At 48.1% G+C, this 23,585-nt stretch overlaps 1 protein-coding gene across 1 annotated transcript in view; it reads right to left on the bottom strand.

Moving 5' to 3' along the window:
- The window catches only part of LOC142021525 (acyl-coenzyme A synthetase ACSM4, mitochondrial-like), a 38,327-nt gene extending 16,847 nt beyond the window's left edge, over positions 1-21,480 (bottom strand). The window contains exons 1-6 of the mRNA XM_075010428.1: positions 21,280-21,480; positions 19,015-19,225; positions 6,689-6,896; positions 4,031-4,174; positions 1,314-1,470; positions 163-242 (exon numbers count right to left, since the gene is read on the bottom strand). Coding sequence (XP_074866529.1) covers positions 163-242; positions 1,314-1,470; positions 4,031-4,174; positions 6,689-6,896; positions 19,015-19,225; positions 21,280-21,480 — 1,001 coding nt within the window. The remainder of the gene's footprint in view (positions 1-162; positions 243-1,313; positions 1,471-4,030; positions 4,175-6,688; positions 6,897-19,014; positions 19,226-21,279) is intronic.
- Between the last annotated feature and the right edge of the window lie 2,105 nt (positions 21,481-23,585).

Below are 23,585 nucleotides of genomic sequence, written 5' to 3'. Positions count from 1 at the left end.
CTTTAAGCTGCTACATGGTTGCTTATTTTTATGATGCTACAGACTAACATGGCTACCCCACTCAGAAAATAAAATGAAAACAATGTAGTGAACCACACAATGAGATCTGACCTTTCATTAAAAATGTGTCCCTTCCATTACCAATCAGAAGATGTATGGTACCTGGTCAGGTTGTGCTGCACAAGCATGCTGTAGGCTGTTGGTGCTGTGCAGAATGTGGTAATGGGATATCTGGAGAGCGTCTAGAAAAAAAATGAAAATTGGAAAGTTACTGCACTGAAGAGAAAGGACAGAGTAGGGTCTGATCCTGCAAACGTGAGCAGCCAATGGGGCAATCAACACCATAGACACCGTCATCCTCTTCTGTTTTATTCTGTTCCATTCAGGTTCCTATAATGGACCTATCACTGGGGTACCTGGGCGCCTTATGTTTAAATGCAGTAGCCATATTCACAGTGGGAAATTTGATAGACTTCAGCAAAGGGGAAACATTTGGTACTCACCTTCAGTAAGGAAAGCCAGTGATGTCACAGGATGATTTGGTCCTTTTGCTTTAGCAATTCAAAGTATTTACTCTCAAATAGTTACAAGGAGATTACACTGAATTAATGCTCACACTTAAAATCTGTTGCTGTTAATACCATGCCTGCTAATTATTTCTCAAGGATACTACATTCCAGATTCAGGGAAAAGCCTTGATAAATGGTAGCAATGGGACTGGATGAGGCTATCTGAGGCTTGGTGTGCACTAGACCTTACAATCAACTGCAGATAAACAATTCTAGCTATGGCAATTGTGTAGCTAGAACTGATGTATCTGCAGTTGACTGTAAAGTCTGTCTTCACCGAATAAGGTCGATGGGAGCATTCCTCCTGTCGACCTCCCTTACCTCTCACGTGAGGAGGAGCACAGGGGGTCGACTGTGGACCCCAGAGAGATTGACTTTGTGCATCTTTACCAAATGCGCAAAATTGAACTCTGGAAGATTGACTCTGAATGAGTCAATCCCCTGGAAAGTATAGACTTACCCCCAGCCTTGTACTTGAGAAGACAGGCTGCATCCTCTCTACAAAAGATGCTCATGTGGAAGGAGGGGGTGATGTGGCCTGTCATCCACTGTTTGCAAATCCAGGGTGAGAAAAGGTGCACATAAAACATTGCCTTCCCCTTTCCTTAGAAAGCACTAAAAATAAGGGTGCTTGGTGCTGTTAGGGGAAGTGGTATTTAGGCAGATCAGCATGAATTTGATTCTGAATTGTCTGAGTCTGCTTTGCTTACGCAAAAAATCCATAGCCTGAATTGGTATTCTTACATTTGCAACAGTTGTTGGTTTAAACTGCGGCATGTTGTGTATAAAGACACACGATCCACTACTCCAGGCAGCAAAAATGCTGGTCCAGGCTGACTTGACCCAGCCTGTGTCTGAGGTGTTCCAGAATATATCAGAGGGAGTCAGATTCAGCCAGTACCTGATAATCCAGAGGGAAAGAATTCATTTGCTGTTACAGGCTGTTGTGTGCAGCATGAGAGAATAGAATGCAGGTTACAGGGTAATAAGGAAAAGAACCTGGAGGACTCATTTAGACACTATGTCAGCAAGCTGAGTTCACTGAAAGAGCACAAAGTTCATAAGAAACAAAATCTGAATTCAAGAATCCTTCCCTCCTTGGTCTCCCCCGCACCTCCTCTTTTCCTTCTTGCTCCCTTTCCATGTTTCAGATTCACCGCTTTCTTCTAAAACGTGCTATTTACAGCAGGGGAAGGGGCTCTATTTCAGATGCTCCGGGGGGCGTGAGCTGTGCACACAGTGGTGGGGTGGCAGAGTGAGGACAACAGCTTCAGCAATGGTACTGAGCATGCTCAGTACAAGCCAAGCAGCTAATTGTGGGGGACCAATCTCCCTGCTCCACATCATCTCTTGCCAGGGGCTACTAAGGCACTTGAAAACTCTAGTTTTTTTGACAGATAACTTAGCAATTAGCTGACTGGAGCACTGTATCTTCATTCCTATATGAAAGAAAGAAAATGAAATAAATATTAGACACACACAGCTTTAATACTAACATATTCTGACATTCTGTGGCAAGTCACTTATATTCTTACTTTGTTACAAACTCTATGGAAAGAGGAACTATCAGGATTCTTGGGATCCATCTCTAGGAACCTGAAAGAACTGGCTTCTATTGATTTGCTCAGTCATATGGTTACCAATAATGTTGTAACTCAAAATACAATGGGAAGCCTCAGAATTGTAGATAATCAGACAGGGCTGCTTCAAAGCTCACTGAAGTCAATGGGGATGTTTCTATTACAATCAGAACCCGGGTGCAAAGAGTCAGAGGGATATCTGTGTTAGTCTATATCCGCAAAAACAATGAGAAGTCCCGTGGCACCTTATAAACTAACAGATATTTTGAAGCATCAGCTTTCGTGGGCAAAGACCCACATTGCATCTGGCGAAGTGGGTCTTTGCCCATGAAAGCTTATGCTCCAAAATCTCTGTTAGTCCATAAGGTGCCACAGGACTTCTCGATGCATAAGAAGCTTATGTTTAGCCTTCACACGTGCCGGTCACAGTACCAAGACGGCTGATTCCAAGCATATCTGAGATTCAACCTGAGTATTTTGAACAGTGGCTCTCTTATTCTCCACAATTGAAATCCAGCATCAATGCTCTTTTGCCTCTTAGAGATAGTCTGCTTTCCAGAAGTGCAGGGTCCACATTTTCAAAAACCTCTACATATGACCATGTTTTCTGCTCTTATTGTCCGACATGTGTCCCCTCTTATTTCAATTAAAAGAATATTCCAATATTGCACAATAGCTGGACAGGAAGGTAATACAGATATAAAGAGAAGACAGACAGAGATGGGCCAATATCTCTTCTTTGCTCAATCAGTGATGATTTGGGGTGACATTTTGCACTGTACTTTGTGAGAGTTCTAAAATTTTCATGAAATTTCACTCTCCTTGTGAAGTAAAAATCAAGAGCCAAGGTCCTGAGCTGGTGCAAACAACTCAAACAAGCTACAACAATTTATACCAGTTGAGGGTCTGGATCAGGAAATCTCGGTTTTAAGTAAAGGCCAATGCAGTATTGAAAAACGGAGCTGTTTTTCTGCAAGTGGAATAGCCCACTTACTCTATCCTGTAGGTGACAAACCATTATTATTATTATTGATCTGAACGGCAATTTCTTCCTGCAAAAAAGCTTTTCACTGTGTTTTTAAGGAAGGAAAGAAGCCACTGAAAGACCAAATTTTATAAGATTTTTACCGTCGCTGACTCCTTCCCTTTCAATAAGGGATTTTGTGATTGAGGCTGCTGCTACACTACCATGGTCCTGTCGGAGAAGCCATGGTAATAAGACAATTCAAAGGAAGCTAATGAGGCCCTGACTTGCATATTCCACACCTTATTAGCATAATGACAGCCAAGTGAACAAACTTTGATTTTCAGATTGACAGTGAAGATGGGGGCAGCTTAGAAATAATTCCCTTACTCCCACAGAACTGGAACGGAGTAAGGGATGTCGAGGTGGGGCGCTCATTTCTAAGCTGCCCCCATCTTCACTGTCAATCTGAAAATCGAAGTTTGTCTGCATGACTGCCATTATGCTAATGAGGCGCTGAAGATGCACATCAGCTCCTCATTAGCTTGCTTCAAATTGCCTCATTACCATGGCCCCTCTGGCGGGACCATGGTAGTGTAGCAGCAGCCTAAGGCTTGGTCTGCACTAGACTTTACAGTCGACTGCAGATTGCATAGCTAGAATCGATGTATCTGCAGTTGACTGTAAGGTCTGTCCTCACTGAGGGAGATTGATGGAAGCGTTTCACCCGTCAACCTCCCTTACTGCCCATGACAGCAGGAGTACAGGGGCGAGGTGCAACTGTGAAACCCAAATTTGTGTGTGTCTTTACCAGACACATGAAACTGAGCTCCAGGAGATAGACCTTGAATAGGTCTATCTCCTGTTAAGTTGGACATACCCTAAGTCAGAGTCTCAGGAGCGGTTATGGATTATACCTGCCACTGACTGTAAAGCCTATGCCGTAACTGCCGTGGGAATGTTCAACCATTTTGGGTGATCCTGTGCTTCCGCTGGTAAAATAGATGACCATTGCGTCTCGACTCTTTGTCTTGATGCAGTCATGGTCTGCGGGTGCCACCCTGTGGAACACATCATACATAACTGACTACATGCACTTCTTTCACAAGAGCCAATATTATTTGCTACTGCTCAGACAATAGCAAAGCAATGGTGGGATCAGTTACTCATCTCCTAAAAGCAACAGCTGCCCCAGTTAGGACTCTGGTGAATACAGCAATATAGACTAACTCTGAGGATTCTGCTGTTCACAGAAATGGCGCCTGCACGTGGGAGCGATTGTGATCTAAGATGAGAGATCAAATATTATATTCTTGAGACTTTCTCTATAACTGAAGGTCAGAGCTGAACAGCCCCCGAAAGCAAAAACAGTCACAGACCCACTCTGAGGCTTGGTATATACTAGACAGGTAAGTCAATTGCAGATTTGCAACTCTAGCTGTGGCAATTGTGGAGCTACAATTGCCTTCTCTGCAATCAAATTACCTGGCCCTCTGCACAGAGGGAGATTGATGGGAGAAACTCTTGAGGAGTACAGGGGTTGACAGCTGACCCCAGATAGTTCGATTTCACTCGTCTCTCCCAGGGTCTTGAAATTGAACTCGAATGCCTCAATCTTCCCTGTAGAAGTGCTCGGACACAGCACAGAAAAGGTAAGCAGCAGAAGGCTTCATGGAGTGATGGATCTAGTAACCTCCCTTTTGTGGGCATTGTAGAAACAGGAGCAAGTTGTGAGAAGTCAAAGCCTGACAAGAGAGTAGGTAGGCGCTCTCTCTCTCTGTCTAGAATACACACACACACACACACACACACACAAACAATAACAACCACCAGCAGAAAAGCAGGGAAGGGGAGTGAGAAATGAATAAAGCTTTGAGGTTGTTGATGGTTAGGCTTTGAAGCTGGTTGTGATGACAGAGTAGAGCATGGAGGAACATGCAAAGAGAGAAGGTCTATGGCACAGGCCAGGAGAGAGTTTTTCTGGGCCATGAAGACAAGGACGAGAAAGAAAATGCAGTAACTAGAGTGAGCGAGTAGAGGGAGGGCAAAGTTTTTCATTCAGCTTTCCAAAGAGAGTCTGGGGAGCATAAAAGCTAATTGGCTTCAAGATGGAGCTTGACACATATATGGAAGGGATAGCTGAAGAGACTGTCTATAGTGGCATACAGCTCAGCTGCAACTGCAAACAGCAAATACAGGGGATCCTTGATATATGTCGCTCCGATATAGGTTGTTTTGTACTCGTGCCATTGAAATTTTGAGGACCGCGACATAAAAATTCCTCACACTTATGTCTTTAGGCATTTAAAAAATGGAAAATTCATGTAATGCACTTGTGCTGCCATCTTAGCTTACCCTTCCAGCATCCTCTGTGACTCTCCTCTGTCTCATTTATTGACCTGGCATTGTTCTTAGCACATATGTCAATGACTCTATTTACATAATTTCATATGGGGAAAATTCCTCATTGCATGTTGCTTCACTTTCTCTCAAAACTTTCTGGTCCCTAGCCCTGACGTATACCAAGAACCCTCTGTATCTCCAGTGGTTGGTGACTAAGCACTTGATGGGAAGGGCTTGAATGACAGTGGAGAATTCTTGCCCACATGCTCAGGGTTTAACTGATCACCATATTTGGGCTTGGAAAGAGATTGGCAGAGACCATGGTGGGTTTTTCCCTTCCTCTGCAGCATGGGGCCTGGGTCACTTGCAGGTTAAAACTAATGTAAAACAGCAGATTCTCTATAACTTGAAGTCTTTAAATCATAATTTGAGGACTTCAGTAACTCAGCCAGAGGTTAGGGGTCTCTTGCCGGAGGGGCTGGCTGAGTTCTGTGCTCTGCAACGTGCGGGTGGCCAGACTAGATCAGCAGTTCTCAAACTGTGGATTTGGACCACAAAGTGGGTCATGACAACGGGGTCTGGAAAAACTTTCCCCATAAGGTAAGTGCTTGGGTGGCTGCCCAAGAGAGACTCAGGTACCTCCCAGAGGATTAGCCGAGCACCCACAGACACCCACAGTGGACAGCATGTTTTTCTGTTGGCGGTGCACATCTGCACATGCCTTGGTGCATGTAACACAATTTATTCCACCCATTGATGTTAAAAATTAGAGGGAACACTGGTCCCCGGGGCTGACCTTAGACTTGCTGGGGCCCCACCACCCACGGCTGAAGCCGAAGCCAGAGACTCACCACCTGGCACTGAAGCTGAAACCCAAGGGCTTCAGTCCTGAGTGCCTGGGCTCAGGTTATGGGCCCCCACTCAAGGCTAAAGCCCTTTGGCTCCCCACTGTCCCTGGGCAGTCGGGCTTGGGCAGGCACAGGCTTCTGGCTTCTGTGTCACGTCCTGGGGTTGCATAATAATTTGTTGCCAGCAGAGGGTCATGGTGCAATGAAGTCTGAACCCTGAACTAGATGATCACAATACTCCCCTGTGATCTTAAATTGCACAAGTCTGTTCTGGAAATGGATTATAAAATGAAGAATTCTTCATCAATTTAGGAACAGTATCTAGCTGATACACATTCAATTTGTTTAATCTATCGTGGCATTGCTAAGACAGTTGATACCTACCTGAGCAGCTCCTTGAAGTTCAGCCACCCATCTCTGCTGCCTTCAGAAACCACTAGCTTGGTTTTCAGAAACCGGCAATCAGGCAAGACAGACTCTACTGCAGGTGCCAGTGTATCATTGGTAACAATGCACTTGGCCTTTGAAGCCTGGAGTCTATAGACTATATCTTTGGCCGTTAATAGGGATGTCCCTGGAATGAAGACAATTCCTAGAAAAAAACAACAATGTTACGTTTCTAAATTGCGGAGAGATGTTTAAAATGCTTTTAGCAAGATGAGAGTTACGCACACCAGCCACAAAGAAATGGAGTCACTTATAAAGAGACCTCCCTTCTAGGAACATATAGGAAGGTCATATTTATGACTTGATAGCAAAGTAGAGTGACCACATTGCCCGATGGGACAATTTACCTATTTGCTTAAAAAAGCTGGGATGCCTGTGAGACAGCTTAAATAAGGGACTGTCCCAGTAAAAATGGGATAGATGGTCACTGCATAGCAAAGTCCATGTTAAGAATGAACAAGGAATCATTTTAAATTATGACTGGAGATGGGCCCACACTACCAAATCTTAGTGAAGATATTGACTACTTCAAAGTTCAGTGTGTTTAGAACGGGGGTTTAATGCAGCCCATTTAAAAGATTACCTTGTGTGTTTTACTTACAACAGTCTGGCTAGTACTCTACTCTAGATATCCTTCAGTCTGCATAGACTATGGATTGCGCCCTTCGTAACTCCATTTAAGATTGTCATTTGCAGCGTTGACGATGACTGTGGAGGCCCACACGAGAGTGACAGTCCTTGCTACATCTGCTGCATATGTAGTGGGTGTCTGGCAGGTCCTTGCTGTCCTTTCTACAGGCTCACTTCTCCTCTGCCAGCTGTCTGATCTTCACCTCACCCTTCTGAAGGCCCTTGTGTAGTTCCTGCTTCCAGCTGCTGCAGTCATCTGCCAGCTCTTCCCAACTATCTGGGTCGATGTCTACCTCCTTGAGGTCCCTCTTACAGACATCTCTGTAGCGCAATTGGGGGCATCCGGGAGGTCTTTTGCCAGAGGCTAGCTTGCCCTACAGGATGTCTTTTGGGATCCTTCCATCATTCATCCTGTGGATGTGGCCAAGCCAGCAGAGCCGCCGCTGCCTGAGTAGGGTATGCATGGTTGGAATTCCAGCTTGCTCAAGGACGGCTCTGTTGGGCACTCTGTCCTGCCATGATATCCCAAGAATGGGCCTGAGGCAGCGCAAGGGGAAGACATTCAGCCTCTTTTCCTGGAGGGCGTACAAGGTCCAAGACTCGCTGCCATAGAGGAGGGTGCTGAGGATGCAGGCTCTGTAGACTTGCATTTTAGTGTGAGTGTACAGCTTGTTGTTCCACACTCTCTTCCTAAGTCTGAACAGAGTTATGGCTGCTTTTCTGATCCTCCTGTTTAGCTGAGTCTCCAGCGACGGTGTCAGTGATGGTGGACCTGAGATAAGTAAACTTGTGGACAACCTCTAGCGTGTAGTTGTCAATGCTGATTGATGGAGGTTCAGCAACATCCTGACCAAGTACGTTTGTCTTCTCTAGGCTGATGGTAGGCCCAAAGTCCTTGCATGCTTTGGAGAACTGATCCAGCAGTTTTTGAAGCTGGCCTTCTATGTGCATCACTACAGCAGCATTGTCTGCGAACAGCATGTCTCTAAGGAGCATTTCCCGCACCTTAGACTTAGCCTTCAGCCTTGCAAGATTAAACAGTTTCCCGTCAGATCTTGTGTGCAAAAAGATGCCCTCCGTTGAGGATCCAAAGGCCTGCTTCAGGAGGAGTGCAAAGAAGATCCCGAACAACATCGGAGCAAGGACTCATCCTTGTTTGACATCACTCCTGATGCTGAAAGCATCCGATGATGTGCCATCATATTGGATGGTTCCTCTCATGTCTTCATGGAAAGACTGGATCATCTTGAGTAGCCGTGGTGGACAGCCAATCTTGCGGAGCAATTTAAACAGTCCATCCCTACTGACCGAGTCAAAAGCCTTGGTCAGGTCAATGAAGGTGACAGAGTGGCTTCCTCTGCTCCCTGCATTTCTCCTGCAGCTGCCTCAGGGAGAAGATCATGTCAATGGTAGATCTCTCAGCCTGGAATCTGCACTGGGATTCAGGATACACCCTCTCAGCGAGCTTCTGGAGTCTGCTGGAGGATGACACAAGTGAACAATTTACCAATGATACTTAGGAGGGAGATTCCACAGTAATTGTTGCAGTCACTTCTGTCTCCTTTGTTCTTATACAAGGTTACAATGTTGGCGTCCCGCATATCCTGTGGAACCTCACCCTCTCTCCAGCACAAGCACAGCAGCTCATGTAGGGGTTCCAGCAGTGTGTCCAAGGCACACTTGATTACCTCTGGTGGTATACCATCCTGGCCTGGGGCCTTTCCTACTGCAGTGCTGTCAATAGCTTTCTTCAATTCGACCACAGTTGGTTCCTGGTCCAGCTCGTCCATGACTGACAGGAGTTTGACGGTGTTGAGAGCTGTACCAACCACAATGTTCTCGCATGAGTACAGCTCGCAGTAGTGCTCAACTCATCGCTCCACCTGTTTGGCTTTGTCAGTGATGACTTCACCAGATTTGGATTTCAGAGGTGCCGTCTTGTTCTGGATGGGTCCCATTGCCTTCTTTATGCCCTCGTACATTCCCCTGAGATTACCAGAGTCAGTGCAGGTCTGGATACCGCTGCATAGCTTAAAACAGTAGTTGTTGGCACAGCGCCTGGCTGTCTGCTGTACTATTTTTCTGGCTACTCCGAGTGCTTGCTGGGTACTCTGACTCGGTGAGTGTTTATACTACAGAAGTGCAGCATGGTTCTTTTCAATGACCAAAATCATCTCATTGGAGTTAGCTTTGAACCAGTCGTTTGTGTTTCCAGCTCTTCTTCCAAACGCTGACAAGGCCGTATTGTAGATTGTGTCCCTCAGATGCTGCCATCTGGCTGTCACATCAGCACCCACAGGGCTGCTGCGCAGATTCTCCTCAAGGGTCTCTCTGAACACTTTGGCTTTTTCTGAGTTTGCCATCTTTCTGGCATCAATGCAGGGCCTTCCAGTTGGTTTAGAATGGTGCAGCTTCTTGGGTCTCAGCTTGAGCTTGGAGCAGACTAGTGAATGATCTGTATCGCAGTCGGCACTATGGTAGCTGCATGTCAGGAGGACATTTTTGAGGTTGTCACGTCTGGTGGTGACCAAGTCTAATTGGTGCCAGTGTTTCGAGCGTGGGTGTCTCCATGACACTCTATGCTGTGGCTTGGTTCAGAAGAATGTGTTTGTGATGCACAGATTGTGGTACGTGCAAAGTTCGAGGAGATGATTGTGATTCATTTTTCCCACACTGAAGTGACCTAGGCAAGAGGGCCATGAGTCACGATTGGCTCCAACTCTTGCATTGAGGTCACCCAAAAGGTACAATTGTTCACAAGCAGGTATTTGCACTATGGCAGCACTGAGCTCATCATAGAACTTGTCCTTTGCTTCTGGTGTGGTGTTCAGGGTGGGCACGTAAGCGCTGATCAGGTGGATGGGACCAGCACAGGTTTGAAGTTTGACCTGAAGGAGTCTTTCTGATCCGCCCATGACTAGTTCCACCATTTGCAGAAGGGTGTTTCTGATGGCAAAGCTGACACTGAGCTCCTGGGGTTCCTCTTGGGTTTGGCCCTGCCAGAAGAAGGTGTAGTCCTTTTCCTTTAGGGATCCCAAAGCTGTGAGTCGCATCTCCTGCAAAGTGGCAATATCATCTTGGAGCCTCTTCAGTTCCTTGTTGATGACAGCCATCTTCCAGGCATTGCTGATGTCCTGAAGATCTTCAGTCAAACTGGTCAACATGGTCCATACATTCCAACAAGCAAGCTTGAAACTTTGATGATTTCCTTTTCTTAATAATTTTCGTGTTGGTTTGTCTGGTGCTCATTTCAGTCACTTGTCAGGTTTGGGAACCTTAAGCCTCATGCATCCAGTGAGGCATGTGAACTGTGGCGAGACAGTACCCGACTGGCTGGGGACTGCCCAGCTTAAGGTGGGCAGTGACTGTCCAATGAGATGCAATGATCTCTCCCACCGTAGGAAGCAACCCCTAGCACTCATTCTCTATGCCAATCGAGCAAGAGCTTATAACTGGTATTAGTTGCCTCCCATGTTGGTTCAACGCTGTTAAGCGATGCTGGAGTACCTCTCCAGGCGCGAGCCTGGGCAATTTTTCTGGAGACCCTGGGCTGCCCAGACACCAGGCCCCCCTGCCTCCAGGCGCGAGCCTGGGCAATTTTTCTGGTGACCCTGGGCTGCCCAGACACCAGGCCCCTCACCCTCTCGGCTTTACTGATATAGTCCAAAGGAAAGGATAACCTCTACATTTGGTACCAGCTCAGCTGCAGGAGTTGCTGGGACAGTGCCAGAAGTTGACACAGAACTGCCTTAGGACTCCCCTCCAGATTTTCTGTCAGGGTTTACTCCTTTAGCCTTACTCCTTCCCAGGATAACCCACAAGGCAGTGGGGCGTCTTCCTCCGCCTTCACAGGAGTTGTCAATTTACAGCACCACACCTCCTGGTCTGCCGTTGAGACTGTGCATTAGAAGGGACAAGTCCCTCCATAAGGTAGGTATGTGAGACAGACCAGACCCCACTCACTGTGTTTCGCCTGTGAGCTGACGCATTTCCCTGGGGGATGGCATCGCTGTAATACACAACAGCTGCTAGGAGCTGACAGTGAGAGTTGAGTGTTGGGTGAGGTCCAGTGCTTCTGTCCGCCTGGAAAGGCGCAGATGCTGTAGAGTCAAAGGTACTACTTCAACCCCAGACACCCCATATCCCTCAGTCCTGCTAGTACACCCCAGAATACTATCCTTCGTTGCAACTGCATTGCATTGTTGACACTTATTCAATTTGAGATCCCCCAGTATTTTTTCAGCAGCACTACTGCCTAGTCAGCAAGTCTCCATTTTGTATCTGTTCATTTGCTTTTTCCTCCTTTTCACTTGTCTTTTCTGAATTTCGTCTTGTTAATACAAAACCCATTTTCAAATTGATCAAGGTCCTTTTGAATTCTAACCTCATCTTCCAAAGTGCTTGTAACCTCTCCCAGCTTGTCACAGACAAATTTTCAGCATGCTATCCACTCCCTTATCCAAGCCATGAAAGAAAAAGAAAAGTTACTCACCGTAGTAATGGTGGTTCTTCGAGATGTGTCCCCGTGGGTGCTCCACAATAGGTGTCGGGCTTGCCCGGCGCCGCAGATCGGATCTTCCAAGCAGTTTCTGCCGGACCGCGCATGCGCCGGCGCGCGCCGCTCCCTTGCACGCTCCTGGCCATGTGCGCGATCCGGTCCCCGCCAGTTCCTCGACCAACCGCCTCGGGTGCCCCTGCAAAACACTAACAAAGATCCGAAGCGGGGAGGATGGGCGGGTAGCGGAGCACCCACGGGGACACATCTCGAAGAACCACCGTTACTACGGTGAGTAACTTTTCTTTCTTCTTTGAGTGTCCCCGTGGGTGCTCCACAATAGGTGACTACCCAGCAGTAACCCAAGATAGGAGGTGGGTAATCGGATTATGTGCAGCTTGTCCCCGAGAGGACCACTGCGGAGAGACGGGTATCCTCTCGGAATACCCTGTGAAGGGCGTAATGTTTGGCGAAGGTGTCGTAGGATGACCAGGTCGCCGCTCTGCAAATGTCTTTTAACGCAACGCCCTTGAAAAAGGTTGTTGATGCTGTCACCGCCCTAGTGGAATGAGCCCTGGGAATGGCCGATAAAGGAGTCTTTTTGAGCTCGTAGCACATTTTTATGCAGGATACAATGTGCTGTGAGATTCTCTGCGAGGAGAGACCTTCTCCTTTCGATTTGGGAGCGAGGGAGACTAGGAGTCTATCCGTTTTTCGGAAGGACTTGGTCCTGTCTACGTAGAAGGCTAGCGCCCTCCTCACGTCCAGGAGGTGTAGGCGCGCCTCTTCGTTGGAGTTATGAGGCTTTGGATAAAACGAGGGTAGAACAATAGGTTCGTTAATGTGAAACTCGGAAGAAACTTTGGGAACAAAGGCTGGATGCAGCCGTATGGTTACCGCCTCCTTGGAAAAAACAGTGCAGGGTGGCGTTGCCATGACTGCCGCGAGCTCGCTCACCCTACGAGCCGACGTAATTGCAAGAAGAAAGGTCGTCTTTACTGTAAGGAGGCGGAGGGGAACCGTGGCCAAGGGCTCGCACGGTGGTCCCATTAGCGTGGTAAGCACCAGGTCCAAGTTCCACGAAGGTGGAATCGGTTTCCGAGGGGGGTATAGGTTTACCAACCCTTTGAGGAACCTGGTAACCATAGGGTGGGCGAACACCGTGTGCCCTTCCCCCTCATGTCTGAACGCCGAGATGGTGGCAAGGTGGACCTTCAACGAGGATAGCGAGAGTCCTCCTCTCTTGAGGTCCAGTAAATACTCTAGTATTGTAGGTATAGGCACCAAAAAGGGGGCCAGCCGTTTGGTAGAACACCAAGACGTGAAGCGAGTCCATTTTTTCTTGTAGGTCTTCCTGGTGGAAGTCCTCCTGCTACTTTCTAGGACTTGCTGTACTTCCACTGTGCATGTGCTCTCTAGGGAGCTGAGCCATGGATTAACCATGCTTGTAGTCGCAGGCTTTGGGAGTGCGGGTGCACTATGGACCCCTGGGCTTGCGTGAGCAGATCCGGCGCCACCGGAAGAGGCATCGGTGGACGGTCTGACATGCGCAGGAGTAGGGGGAACCATTGTTGTCGATCCCACGTTGGGACTATCAGGATCATCCGGGCCCTTTCCCTCCTGGCTTTCTGCAAGACTTTGTGGATCAGCACTGTGGGAGGAAACGCATAAAGCAGGGGGCCCCTCCACGGGATCGCGAACGCGTCCCCCAGGGACCCCCATCCCAGTCCTGCCCTGGAGCAGAATCGTGGGCACTTCTTGTTGTGCTGAGTGGCAAACAGGTCTATTTGGGGAAAACCCCATGCGTGGAAAATCGGCTGTAGCAGATCGGGACGGATCTGCCACTCGTGTGTGAGAGCAAAACGCCTGCTCAGCTGGTCTGCCTTCACATTGTGCGCACCCGGCAAGTATGAGGCTTTCAAGATTATATCGTTGGCGATGCACCAGTTCCATAAGCGGATTGCTTCCGCGCATAAGGCACGGGATCGAGCTCCTCCTTGCCTGTTTATATAAAACATGGTGGAGGTATTGTCTGTACTGATCCCGACGACTTTGCCTTGTATGTGGTCTCGAAAGTGTCTGCAGGCGTTGAACACTGCTCTGAGCTCCAGTATATTTATGTGTAGTGACTGTTCCGTGGGTGACCACAGTCCTTGAGTCACCTCTTCGCCCATGTGCGCTCCCCACCCTATGAGGGAGGCATCTGTAGTGAGAAAAACCGATATTTGCAGCTGGTGGAAGGGTACCCCTGTTAGCAGGTTCCTGGGGTTTACCCACCATTGTAGGGATTTGCGCACCCCGGCTGTGGGCGACACCACCCTGTGAATGGTGTGTACTGCTGGTTTGTATACACTCGCCAGCCAGTGCTGCATGCTGCGCATGTGTAACCTGGCATTCTGTACTACGAACGTCGCCACTGCCATGTGGCCCAGCAGCTGTAAGCACGTCAGAACCGGCACCGTAGGGCTGAAGGTGATGACCTGCACGAGGGAACCGATGGCCCGAAAGCGAGCCTCTGGTAGATATACTCTCGCTGTAACCGAGTTTATGCGAGCCCCTATGAGCTCTATGTCCTGTGTGGGGTCTATTTTCGATTTTGCCAGATTGATAACCAGGCCGAGTGAAGAGAACGTGCCTGCTGTGACGCGTATCATGCGCAGAACCTCCCCCTTCGAGGCCCCTTTGAGCAGGTAGTCATCCAGATACGGGAAAATAAATACCCCCTGTCTGTGCAGGTAGGCTGACACCACTGCCAAGGTCTTGGTGAAGACTCTGGGGGCCGAGGAGAGGCCAAATGGTAGGACCTTGTATTGGAAGTGTTCGTTGCCTACCATGAACCGGAGGAATCGCCAGTGAGCCGGATGGATAGTTATGTGGAAGTACGCGTCTTGTAAATCGAGGGCTGCGAACCAGTCTCCATCGTCCAGTGCTGTAAGGATGGAGGCGATTGTGGTCATCCGAAAACGTTGCTTGCGCAGGTACCTGTTGAGGCCGCGAAGGTCTAAGATGGGCCTCCAGCCTCCTGTCTTTTTCTCCGTGAGGAAGTACCTGGAGTAGAACCCTTTCCCTTGCAGTTGCTCCGGCACTCTTTCCACTGCCCCTATGAGCATGAGATGGTCCACCTCCTGCCTGAGCCTCGCTACATGGGAGGCCTCCTGGAGGTGGGGCTTGGGTGGAGGTCGTGACGGTGGGAGCGACTGGAAGGGGATGGCGTACCCCGTGGTTATGATCTCCAGCACCCATTTGTCTGTGGTGATCCTTTGCCACTGGTCGTAGAATGGTCAGAGGCGATGGTGGAATAGTCGCTTCGGATGACCTTGTGCGATGGTAGTGATGGCGCAGCCCTGGATCTGTATGTCAAACTTGTGGCCTTTGGCCCCGCCCCGAGGACGCACGGCTCTGTTGTGAACGTCGCCTGGGAGTTCTGTACTGCTGGTGCTGTTGAAGTCGCCCTTGCTCGTAACCCCTGTGGTACTGGGGGCGCTGTTGCTGGTACTGGTACCGTCTTTGTTGAGGTTAGTACCTTTTCTTTGTGTATGGAGGGGCGTTGCTGTGGAACATGCTGCTGTGTCCACAACGTCCAGGGCGATCTGAACTCCCGTCCTCGAGGCCGCGTAGCCTTCTTGCACTATGGCCTTGAGCACCGGCTTTTTGTCCTCTGGAAGCGAGTCCATGAGGGAGGTTAACCTGGAATAGTTGTGGAAATTATGGTTCGCTAAGTGTGCTGCATAATTTGCCATTCGCAACGTTAAAGTGGAGGAGGAGGAGACCTTTCTGCCGAACAGCTCTAGCTTCTTGGCATCTTTGTCTGTTCCCCTGTCCTGAATTGAGATGTCTTTGATCTTTGTTGCGACGACTCCACCACCAAGAAATATGGCTGTGGGTGGCTGAACAGGAACTCCATGCCCTTCGCCGGCACGAAGTATTTCTTATCCGCTCTCTTTTGGACAGGCGGAATAGTCGCAGGGGTCTGCCATATCGTAGTGGCGGACTCTAAGATCGCTTCATCAAGCGGTATTGCTACTCTGGAGGAGGCCGGAGGTCTCAAATTTTTGAGGAGTTTATGGTGTTTCTCTTGCACCTCTGCTGTCTGGATGCCTTGCGTGAAGGCCACCCTCTTAAACAGCTCTTGAAACTGTTTGAGATCGTCCGGAGGATGGACGTCCCCCGGGGCCGTAGCCTCGTCCGGGGAGGAGAGCGAGGAACCGCTGGGGGACGTCTCTCTGGACCCTTCCGGTTCCTGCTGGTGATGGTACACCCTCTCGCTAGAGGTTTGCGAGGGAAAATCTCGGGGTTCCATAACCAGTCCCCCCTGAGATGCTTGAGTCTCTGTCCCCGGTTGCAATTGCCCTCGGGGGTATGAGATCGTCTGTGGGGATCTTTCTCTAGTAGATTGCCGATGGTGTCTATGCCCTGCGTGGTAGGGGCGACCATGGCAGTATAGGCACTGTTCTTGGGAAGGTGACCTAGACCACTCCCTTGGTGCATACCCTCTGCGTCTGGGGGAGGGAGATCGTCGAGACATTGGAGAGAGCGATTTTGCATAATAGTCCAGCGGTTCAAACCCCAGGAAGGGTGAAGGTGGTCCCAGCCAGGGTGAGGCTGGTTGCAAAAATGGAGAAGGGGGCTCCGGGTAGGCTAGGGGGGACCCCTGCCTTCTGGTTGGAGTCTGCAACATAAGCGGAGGGCTGTGAGAAAGCAACTCCACAGCCCTGTCCGGAGAGGGGCTGCAATGCCTCCTCTTGTGTGCAGCCTTCCCCCTCCCTGGAGGAGGTAACTCCGCCCCCTGACGCACAGGGGATCCCGGCCCCGTCCGCACCGTGCTCGGCACGCTCGAAGGCGGTGCCGCACGTGCGGTGTCCTTCGGTGCCTGCAGGCTGCGTGCCTGCGTGCTCTGCACCGCCGGTTCCCCGGGGGTCGGTGCCGCTGCCTGCGGTGCCGCCGGCACCGGCGCTTGTTTAGCCGCCGCCCTGCCTGCGGTGCGGGGCGGCTGGCTGATTATCGGAGGCTGAGCCGCTTCCACGTGGCTCTCCGTGCCGCTGCCAATCAGCTGTTGCTGCGGCTGGGGGCTGCTCGCTCCTCCCGTCCCGCTCGCTGTTGCTGCCGGCAGGGATCGGGCTGGGGAGGCTTTCCTCCGTTTCTGCGCTGATGGGGTGAGGGAGGCAGCTTTCCTTTTATGGGCCCTGGAGGGTCCCTCCTGCTGCGGCCGCTCCGGCACGTCTGGCTGGAGGGCCTTATCAAAAAGCAGCATTTTAAGCCGCATCTCCCTGTCTCTCCTTGCTCTGGCTGTTAATTTAGCACAGAAGGAGCATTTCTGTGCAACATGGGACTCCCCAAGGCACCTTATGCATAGACTGTGCCCATCGGACGCTGGCATCGCCTCTCGGCAGGACTCACATTTTTTAAATCCTGAAGAGGACATTGTTGGTGAGTCTTTCAGTTGTTAAACGGGTACTTAGCACCTTCTCTGTGCTGTTTTCCCCTTCCGATGGCCTGCCGCAGCAGGAGGGCTGATGGCTCTATGCTCCTGGCCTCCGGCGCTTGTTACTGGGACTGGATTGAAGCTGTCCCGCTTGTAGTTTGTTTGTTGCTTTTGTTTTTTTGTTTTTGTTTTTTGTTTTTTTTTGCAAAAATAACAACCGGCTAACTTGCAGTAGCCTAAGTACTTGAAAAACTTTAAAGAAAAACAGTTAAAGTCATTGAATACGCTACTTGGCCTTAGCCTAGTTCGGATTCCGTCTGCAGCCAACGGCGGTTAAGAGGAACTGGCGGGGACCGGATCGCGCACGTGGCCAGGAGCACGCAAGGGAGTGGCGCGCGCCGGCGCATGCGCGGTCCGGCAGAAACTGCTTGGAAGATCCGATCTGCGGCGCCGGGCAAGCCCGACACCTATTGTGGAGCACCCGCGGGGATACTCGAAGAAGAACACTGGCATACTGGAGCCAGGACAGACTGGCACTATTCAATATGTTCATTGATGAATCAGATGATGGAGTGAACAGAATGCCTATACAATTTTCAAATGACATAAAATGTGCAAAATTATAACAGCAATGTGTTATCCCACACCAAGGCTGGTGACGGACTTCACTGGCCCCTGAACAATGTGTGTGTGTGAGTGTGTGTATGGCAGGTTGGGGCTCAGCAGCAGGGCCCTGGAAGGGTGGGCCTCAAGTAGAAGCGGCATGCCTTGCCCCAGCCCATCCTCAGTGCTGTCGAGACAGCCCCTTGCAGGGCTCTGATGGTGATTTAAAGGGCCCTGAGCCCCACACCATTTTCAATTATTGGTCCCGGGGCAACTGCCCCCTTCTCCATCTCCCCACATCAGTGGCCTGTCCCAAATTGTTTAAGTGTTTTGCCAAATCAAATTAATATAGTCTATCTTCAGTTATACTATGATTGGCCAAATTTGGCCTTTAATTGAAGCCAGTGGGGAAGTGTAACAGGGTTGGCACGCACTCAAGCATCCCTCTGCGGCTGAGGGCATTCTGTGTGGTCTTGACTGCTGCCTTCTGAGTCCTAAGGGTGGGATCCAACACATCCTGTCCAGGGTGCTGTCAGCTCCTTCATCAGGTTTGTGGCCAGTCTCCAGACACTGAGCCTGGGTCTTACCCAAGCCAAAGCTCAGAACTCACTCAGAGCTGTCCAAGTGCTGCTGGGCCACCAGGCAGCATAGGTATCTGCCTGGGTTGAGCTCCTGTATGGAAATGCCTGGCCCTAGCTCAGCAGCTTATTTTATTTTGGCCTGTCATGCCCTGATTGGCTGCCACTGAGACAGCTACTCTATCCTCCCTGGAGGACCTCTTGTCTGCTCCTCCCTGGGGTGTGGCAAGCTCTCTGGCCTCCCCTAGAGGGTATTGCGACTTAGTTCACCCCATCACAGGAAGCCACTTCATGGCTATAATTGAGAGCTGCATAGTTGTATCATCCTATCACATTAGGGTCTTGGTCTGTGACTGAGGTTCTGAGGCACTACTGCAGTACAAATAATAATAATAGTAACTATTATTATTTATTAGGCACATTGTCTTAACAATTTATTAATTTACATATTCTTTTTAAATTCATTATGACTTCCAGATCTCTGTAGATTTTTTTTCTGCACCACATTAAGTAATATCCAAATATTTTTCCTAACCTGTTCTCATGCAAGCCACATTCACTATCCACCATTCTGGTATCCGAGGTAGAATCACCATGACTCGGTCTCCTCTTTGCAATCCACATGGGTCAGACAGTACATTGGCTGCTTTTCTGGTTAGATATCCCAGCTCCTCAAAGCTCCACTTTACCTCATCTCCCTTATCATTTATCCACCAGAAAGCTGCAGCTGCAGGTCTCTTCCCAGCCTAGAAGAAAACTCACAAAGTTAAAATAATATGAAATGATCTAAGTTATAACCCAAAGGCTCCAGACTCTGATAACTTCATGTGTATCTGGGAGATCGCTATGGAGATTCAGTCTAATGCCTTGTGCACATAAACACCCTCGGACTCAACAAAGATATCAATTACCTTATGTGTTACAAGGACAATTTCCCCACCTTTGGTATTCGTAGTGATCCCAGACAGCCTATTTAACCTAATAGCCACTGGCAGAAAACTTCCCTCATCCGCTCCTTCTTCTGTCCTATTTAGACGATTTGTCGGTTTTTATTTCATTTTTTTCTATCTTTCTGTCAATTTTTCTTCATCTCAGTTATCATTTATCAGGGTTTTCCAGATCTGAAGAAGTGGGTCTGTCCCATGAAAGCTAATAAATTATACTGTTAGTCTTTAAAGTGCTACAGGACTGCTTTTTCCCCTTGTATATATGTCACACATATAAAGATTATGGTGCGGAAAACTATCTATAAGGCATCATATTGGTCACAGATGGACTTGCTCATGAAAGGTACAAGTACTAGACAACACCAGTGGCATTAGGCATCCAGTCTACCTTAGAGCAGTGCTTATGTTGCTCTGACTCAGAGCAGGAGATCAGATCTGCAAAGAATGTTGCAGAAGTCAGCAGTGTAGAAGGATGTGCCTTTTACCCATCCCAACCTGGGCACTTCAGCCCCACCCAGGGAACCCAATACAGATTCATCAATTTTAAGGCCAGAAGGGGCCTTTGTGATCATTTAGGGAATCTAGTCTGACACTAGCTGTGTCTACACGTGCACGCTACTTCGAAGTAGCGGCACTAACTTCGAAATAGCGCCCGTCGCGGCTACACGCGTCGGGTGCTATTTCGAAGTTAACTTCGACGTTAGGCAGCGAGACGTCGAAGTCGCTAACCTCATGAGGGGATCGGAATAGCGCCCTACTTCGACGTTCAACATCGAAGTAGGGACCGTGTAGACGATCCGCGTCCCGCAACATCGAAATTGTGGGGTCCTCCATGGCAGCCATCAGCTGGGGGGTTGAGAGACGCTGCCTCTCCAGCCTGTGCGGGGCTCTATGGTCACCGTGTGCAGCAGCCCTTAGCCCAGGGCTTCTGGCTGCTGCTGCTGCAGCGGGGGATTCATGCTGCATGCACAGGGTCTGCAACTCGTTGTCGGCTCTGTGTATCTTGTGCTGTTTAGTGCAAGTGTGTCTGGGAGGGGCCCTTTAAGGGAGCGGCTGGCTGTTGAGTCTGCCCTGTGACCCTGTCTGCAGCTGTGCCTGGCACCCTTATTTCGATGTGTGCTACTGTGGCGTGTAGATGTTCCCTCGCTGCGCCTATTTCGATGTGGTGCTGCGCAACGTCGATGTTGAACATCGACGTTGCCAGCCCTGGAGGACGTGTAGACGTTATTCATCGAAATAGCCTATTTTGATGTCGCCACATCGAAATAGGCTACTTCGATGTAGGCTTCACGTGTAGACGTAGCCACTAAGGGCAGGTCTACACTACAGAAGAAGGTCGAATTAAGGTATGCAATTCCAGCTACGTTAATTATATAGTTGGAGTTGACATACCTTAATTCAGGCCTCCGCGCTGTCTTCACCAAAGGAAGTTGACAGGAGTGTTTGCTCCTGCCAACTTCCCTTACTCCTTGTGAGGAGCAGGAGTACCAGCCCTAATGCAGGTGCCCTGCAAGTTCTATTTAGCGTGTCCCTACAAGACATGCTCAATCGAACTCTGGAAGATCAACCGCAGGAAGGTTGATCTTCCCTGTAGTGAAGATGTACCCTAAGAAAGAACAAGGACCATTTGACACATGGGTTGATCCTTTATTGCTAGAGAAACAGAGAGAAATTAAGGTGTTTCTACCATTAAAGGCAAATTATCTTTTGTAGCTGCTGCCTTAAAGATACCAGGATTTCTGAGACAGAGAAGACCAGTACTGCACCAGGTGTAAATCAGCATAGCTCTACCGTATTTGATTTACACCACATGAGGATCTGACCCAATAGCTATGATGTAAAAGAACAGGTACCTTTTCCAGCTGGGACCATTTGTCTAAGACATCACTTGGAAAGTTGAAATATTCTGGTAGTTCCTGTTCACACCGATTTATAGATTCATAATGTGAAACAATCTGAGACACAAGATGCCTGTTATCTTTGTGGAATAATCTAGAAGGTGACTGGGGAGACCATAAGGACTGCAGAATTCGTAATTTAAATATGGTCCTCATGATGCTGACTTATCCAACTATGTGAAAAAGTTATTGAATGTTCGTGGTGGATCATTCATCTGCAATGGAAAAAACAAACAACAAAATTCAACAGCCACATCATGAAAGCTGTCTGGTAAGCACAGCTGGAAAAATGAATGCCAACAGAATACAAATTATCTGTGCCTCACTTGATTTTCTGTATTGTTAATCTGACATTGTGTACCTTAATTATTACTGTGAGCTTGTAAACAATTACAGTAAAGTTTTCCATTAGCATAGTTTATCATCAGTATTATCAAGTAATGAGTACAACAAACTCTCTGCTTTCTAGTCTCTCTCTTCTGACCTGATTCTCCATTCATATTAGTTTTACACCAATGTAATTCCATTTATTTCAGTGGAGTTACTCCTGATTTACACTGGTAAAAGAGACCTAATCTGTTTTAGAAAAGTGTTAATAAAACTGTACAGCGTCGTCAGTTGGAAAATGTGTGTTTCATAGTACTTGGAGATTGCACAGTGACACTGTGAGAGCCACAAGTCCTTACGGTAGCTTTATGTTCTAATTACACCATCACACAAAAAGTGGCTTATGTGACTTTGCTGTTCCCTAAATGTACGCTAGATGGCAATTCACCACACTGAACACCATGAACTAATAAAAATGCTGACTTTTTTTTAACCATTTGTACACTTCACTTTCTCCAGTTCTATTTTCTTTAATGCGTAGGAAGTTAATAAACTGTTCTGTTTTAGTGATGGCCCTATACTATATTTGAAAAGGTTTTATAATAATGAATAAAGTTTATCCATTATTTCTCTGAACAACTTCAGATGACTTTATTTTTCACACAGTACAGGGACACAACAAATCTACACTGTATCCACCTCCACTGAAGTGACAGAAGGATGCCTAAAATGGGATTTCCAAAGACATCTGCTCTTCTTTTCAGCTCAGTTCAGGTGGATAACTTTGCAGAGATATATGTTATAAGTAAGGTGTATATCATCTTTAAACAAAACAGTATTTTAAAGGACTGTCATTCATCCTGTCGTTTGTCTGATCTGAGCGGAACGGTGCATAAAAATGTAGAATACAGATGCATGGATAATGTTGAGGTTATCAAACCTACCTTTGGCTGTCAAGAAATCCATATTCTAATCATTCATTTGCCAAAGACTTCCTGTACGGTCACAGGCAAATCACTTTGGGACTGTCCCAACTCCACTGAAGTCAGCGGGAACCTTTCCATTAGTTTCAGTGGAGGTGGACATGGTAAAATGGTCAGTAATATTTATTTACCTTACAAAACTACGATGAGCCTAAATAAACAGCTCTTTGTGTGTTGCAAAGCCTTAGCTGGAAAGTGATAATTCAGAGCAAAGTGCCTACCAAGGTATCAGTAGTAAGAATAAAATATATTAAATTACTTTAAAACATATTTGTTCGTATCTGATTTTAAAAGAATGTTTCAAATGTCAAAATACACTTGCACATGAAGGGAAGTGCATACAGATGGGGCCCAAATGTCTGTGTGTTGCATTTGACTAATATCCCAATAAGGGTATCACATGTTAATGTGAATGGCCATTTAAAAAAGGCTTACCAAAAAGTGCATGTGCAACACCCACAGACCTGGGTCATTGGCAGAAGGGAATCAGCTTGCAGCCATAGGAGCTAAAGCTCTGTGCTCTATCACATGAACTAAGGGCCAGTTAGCACTCAGCCATGGCAGCAGTGCAGAGACTTCACTCTCCCTAGTATGTGGTCTCAGTGCCTCTGGGGTTACATACGTATATGACAATTTTTTATTTTACTTCACCCATCTTGTCTCTCCAATATCCTTGGACCAACATGGTTACTATTGCACTGCATACAATGCTAACTGCCAGCTAACCTTCCAGTTCTGCAACAGTCAGTATTTATGCAGAAAGGGGTCAGCAACCTTTCTGAGGTGGAGTGGTGAACTTTGACCTTTTGACCTCTGGGTATGGTCCCAGTGCCAGTGATACTTTTTAAAGTCACTAATAGTCCTACTTACCTAGAATCATAGAATAGAATCATAGAATTCTAGGCCTGGAAGGGACATCTAAGTCATTGTCATCTAGTCCAGCCCCCTGCC

The sequence above is a fragment of the Carettochelys insculpta genome, chromosome 16 (assembly GCF_033958435.1).
Source record: "Carettochelys insculpta isolate YL-2023 chromosome 16, ASM3395843v1, whole genome shotgun sequence".
Lineage (NCBI taxonomy): Eukaryota > Metazoa > Chordata > Testudines > Carettochelyidae > Carettochelys > Carettochelys insculpta.
This window is presented reverse-complemented; position numbering and strand designations above follow the sequence as displayed.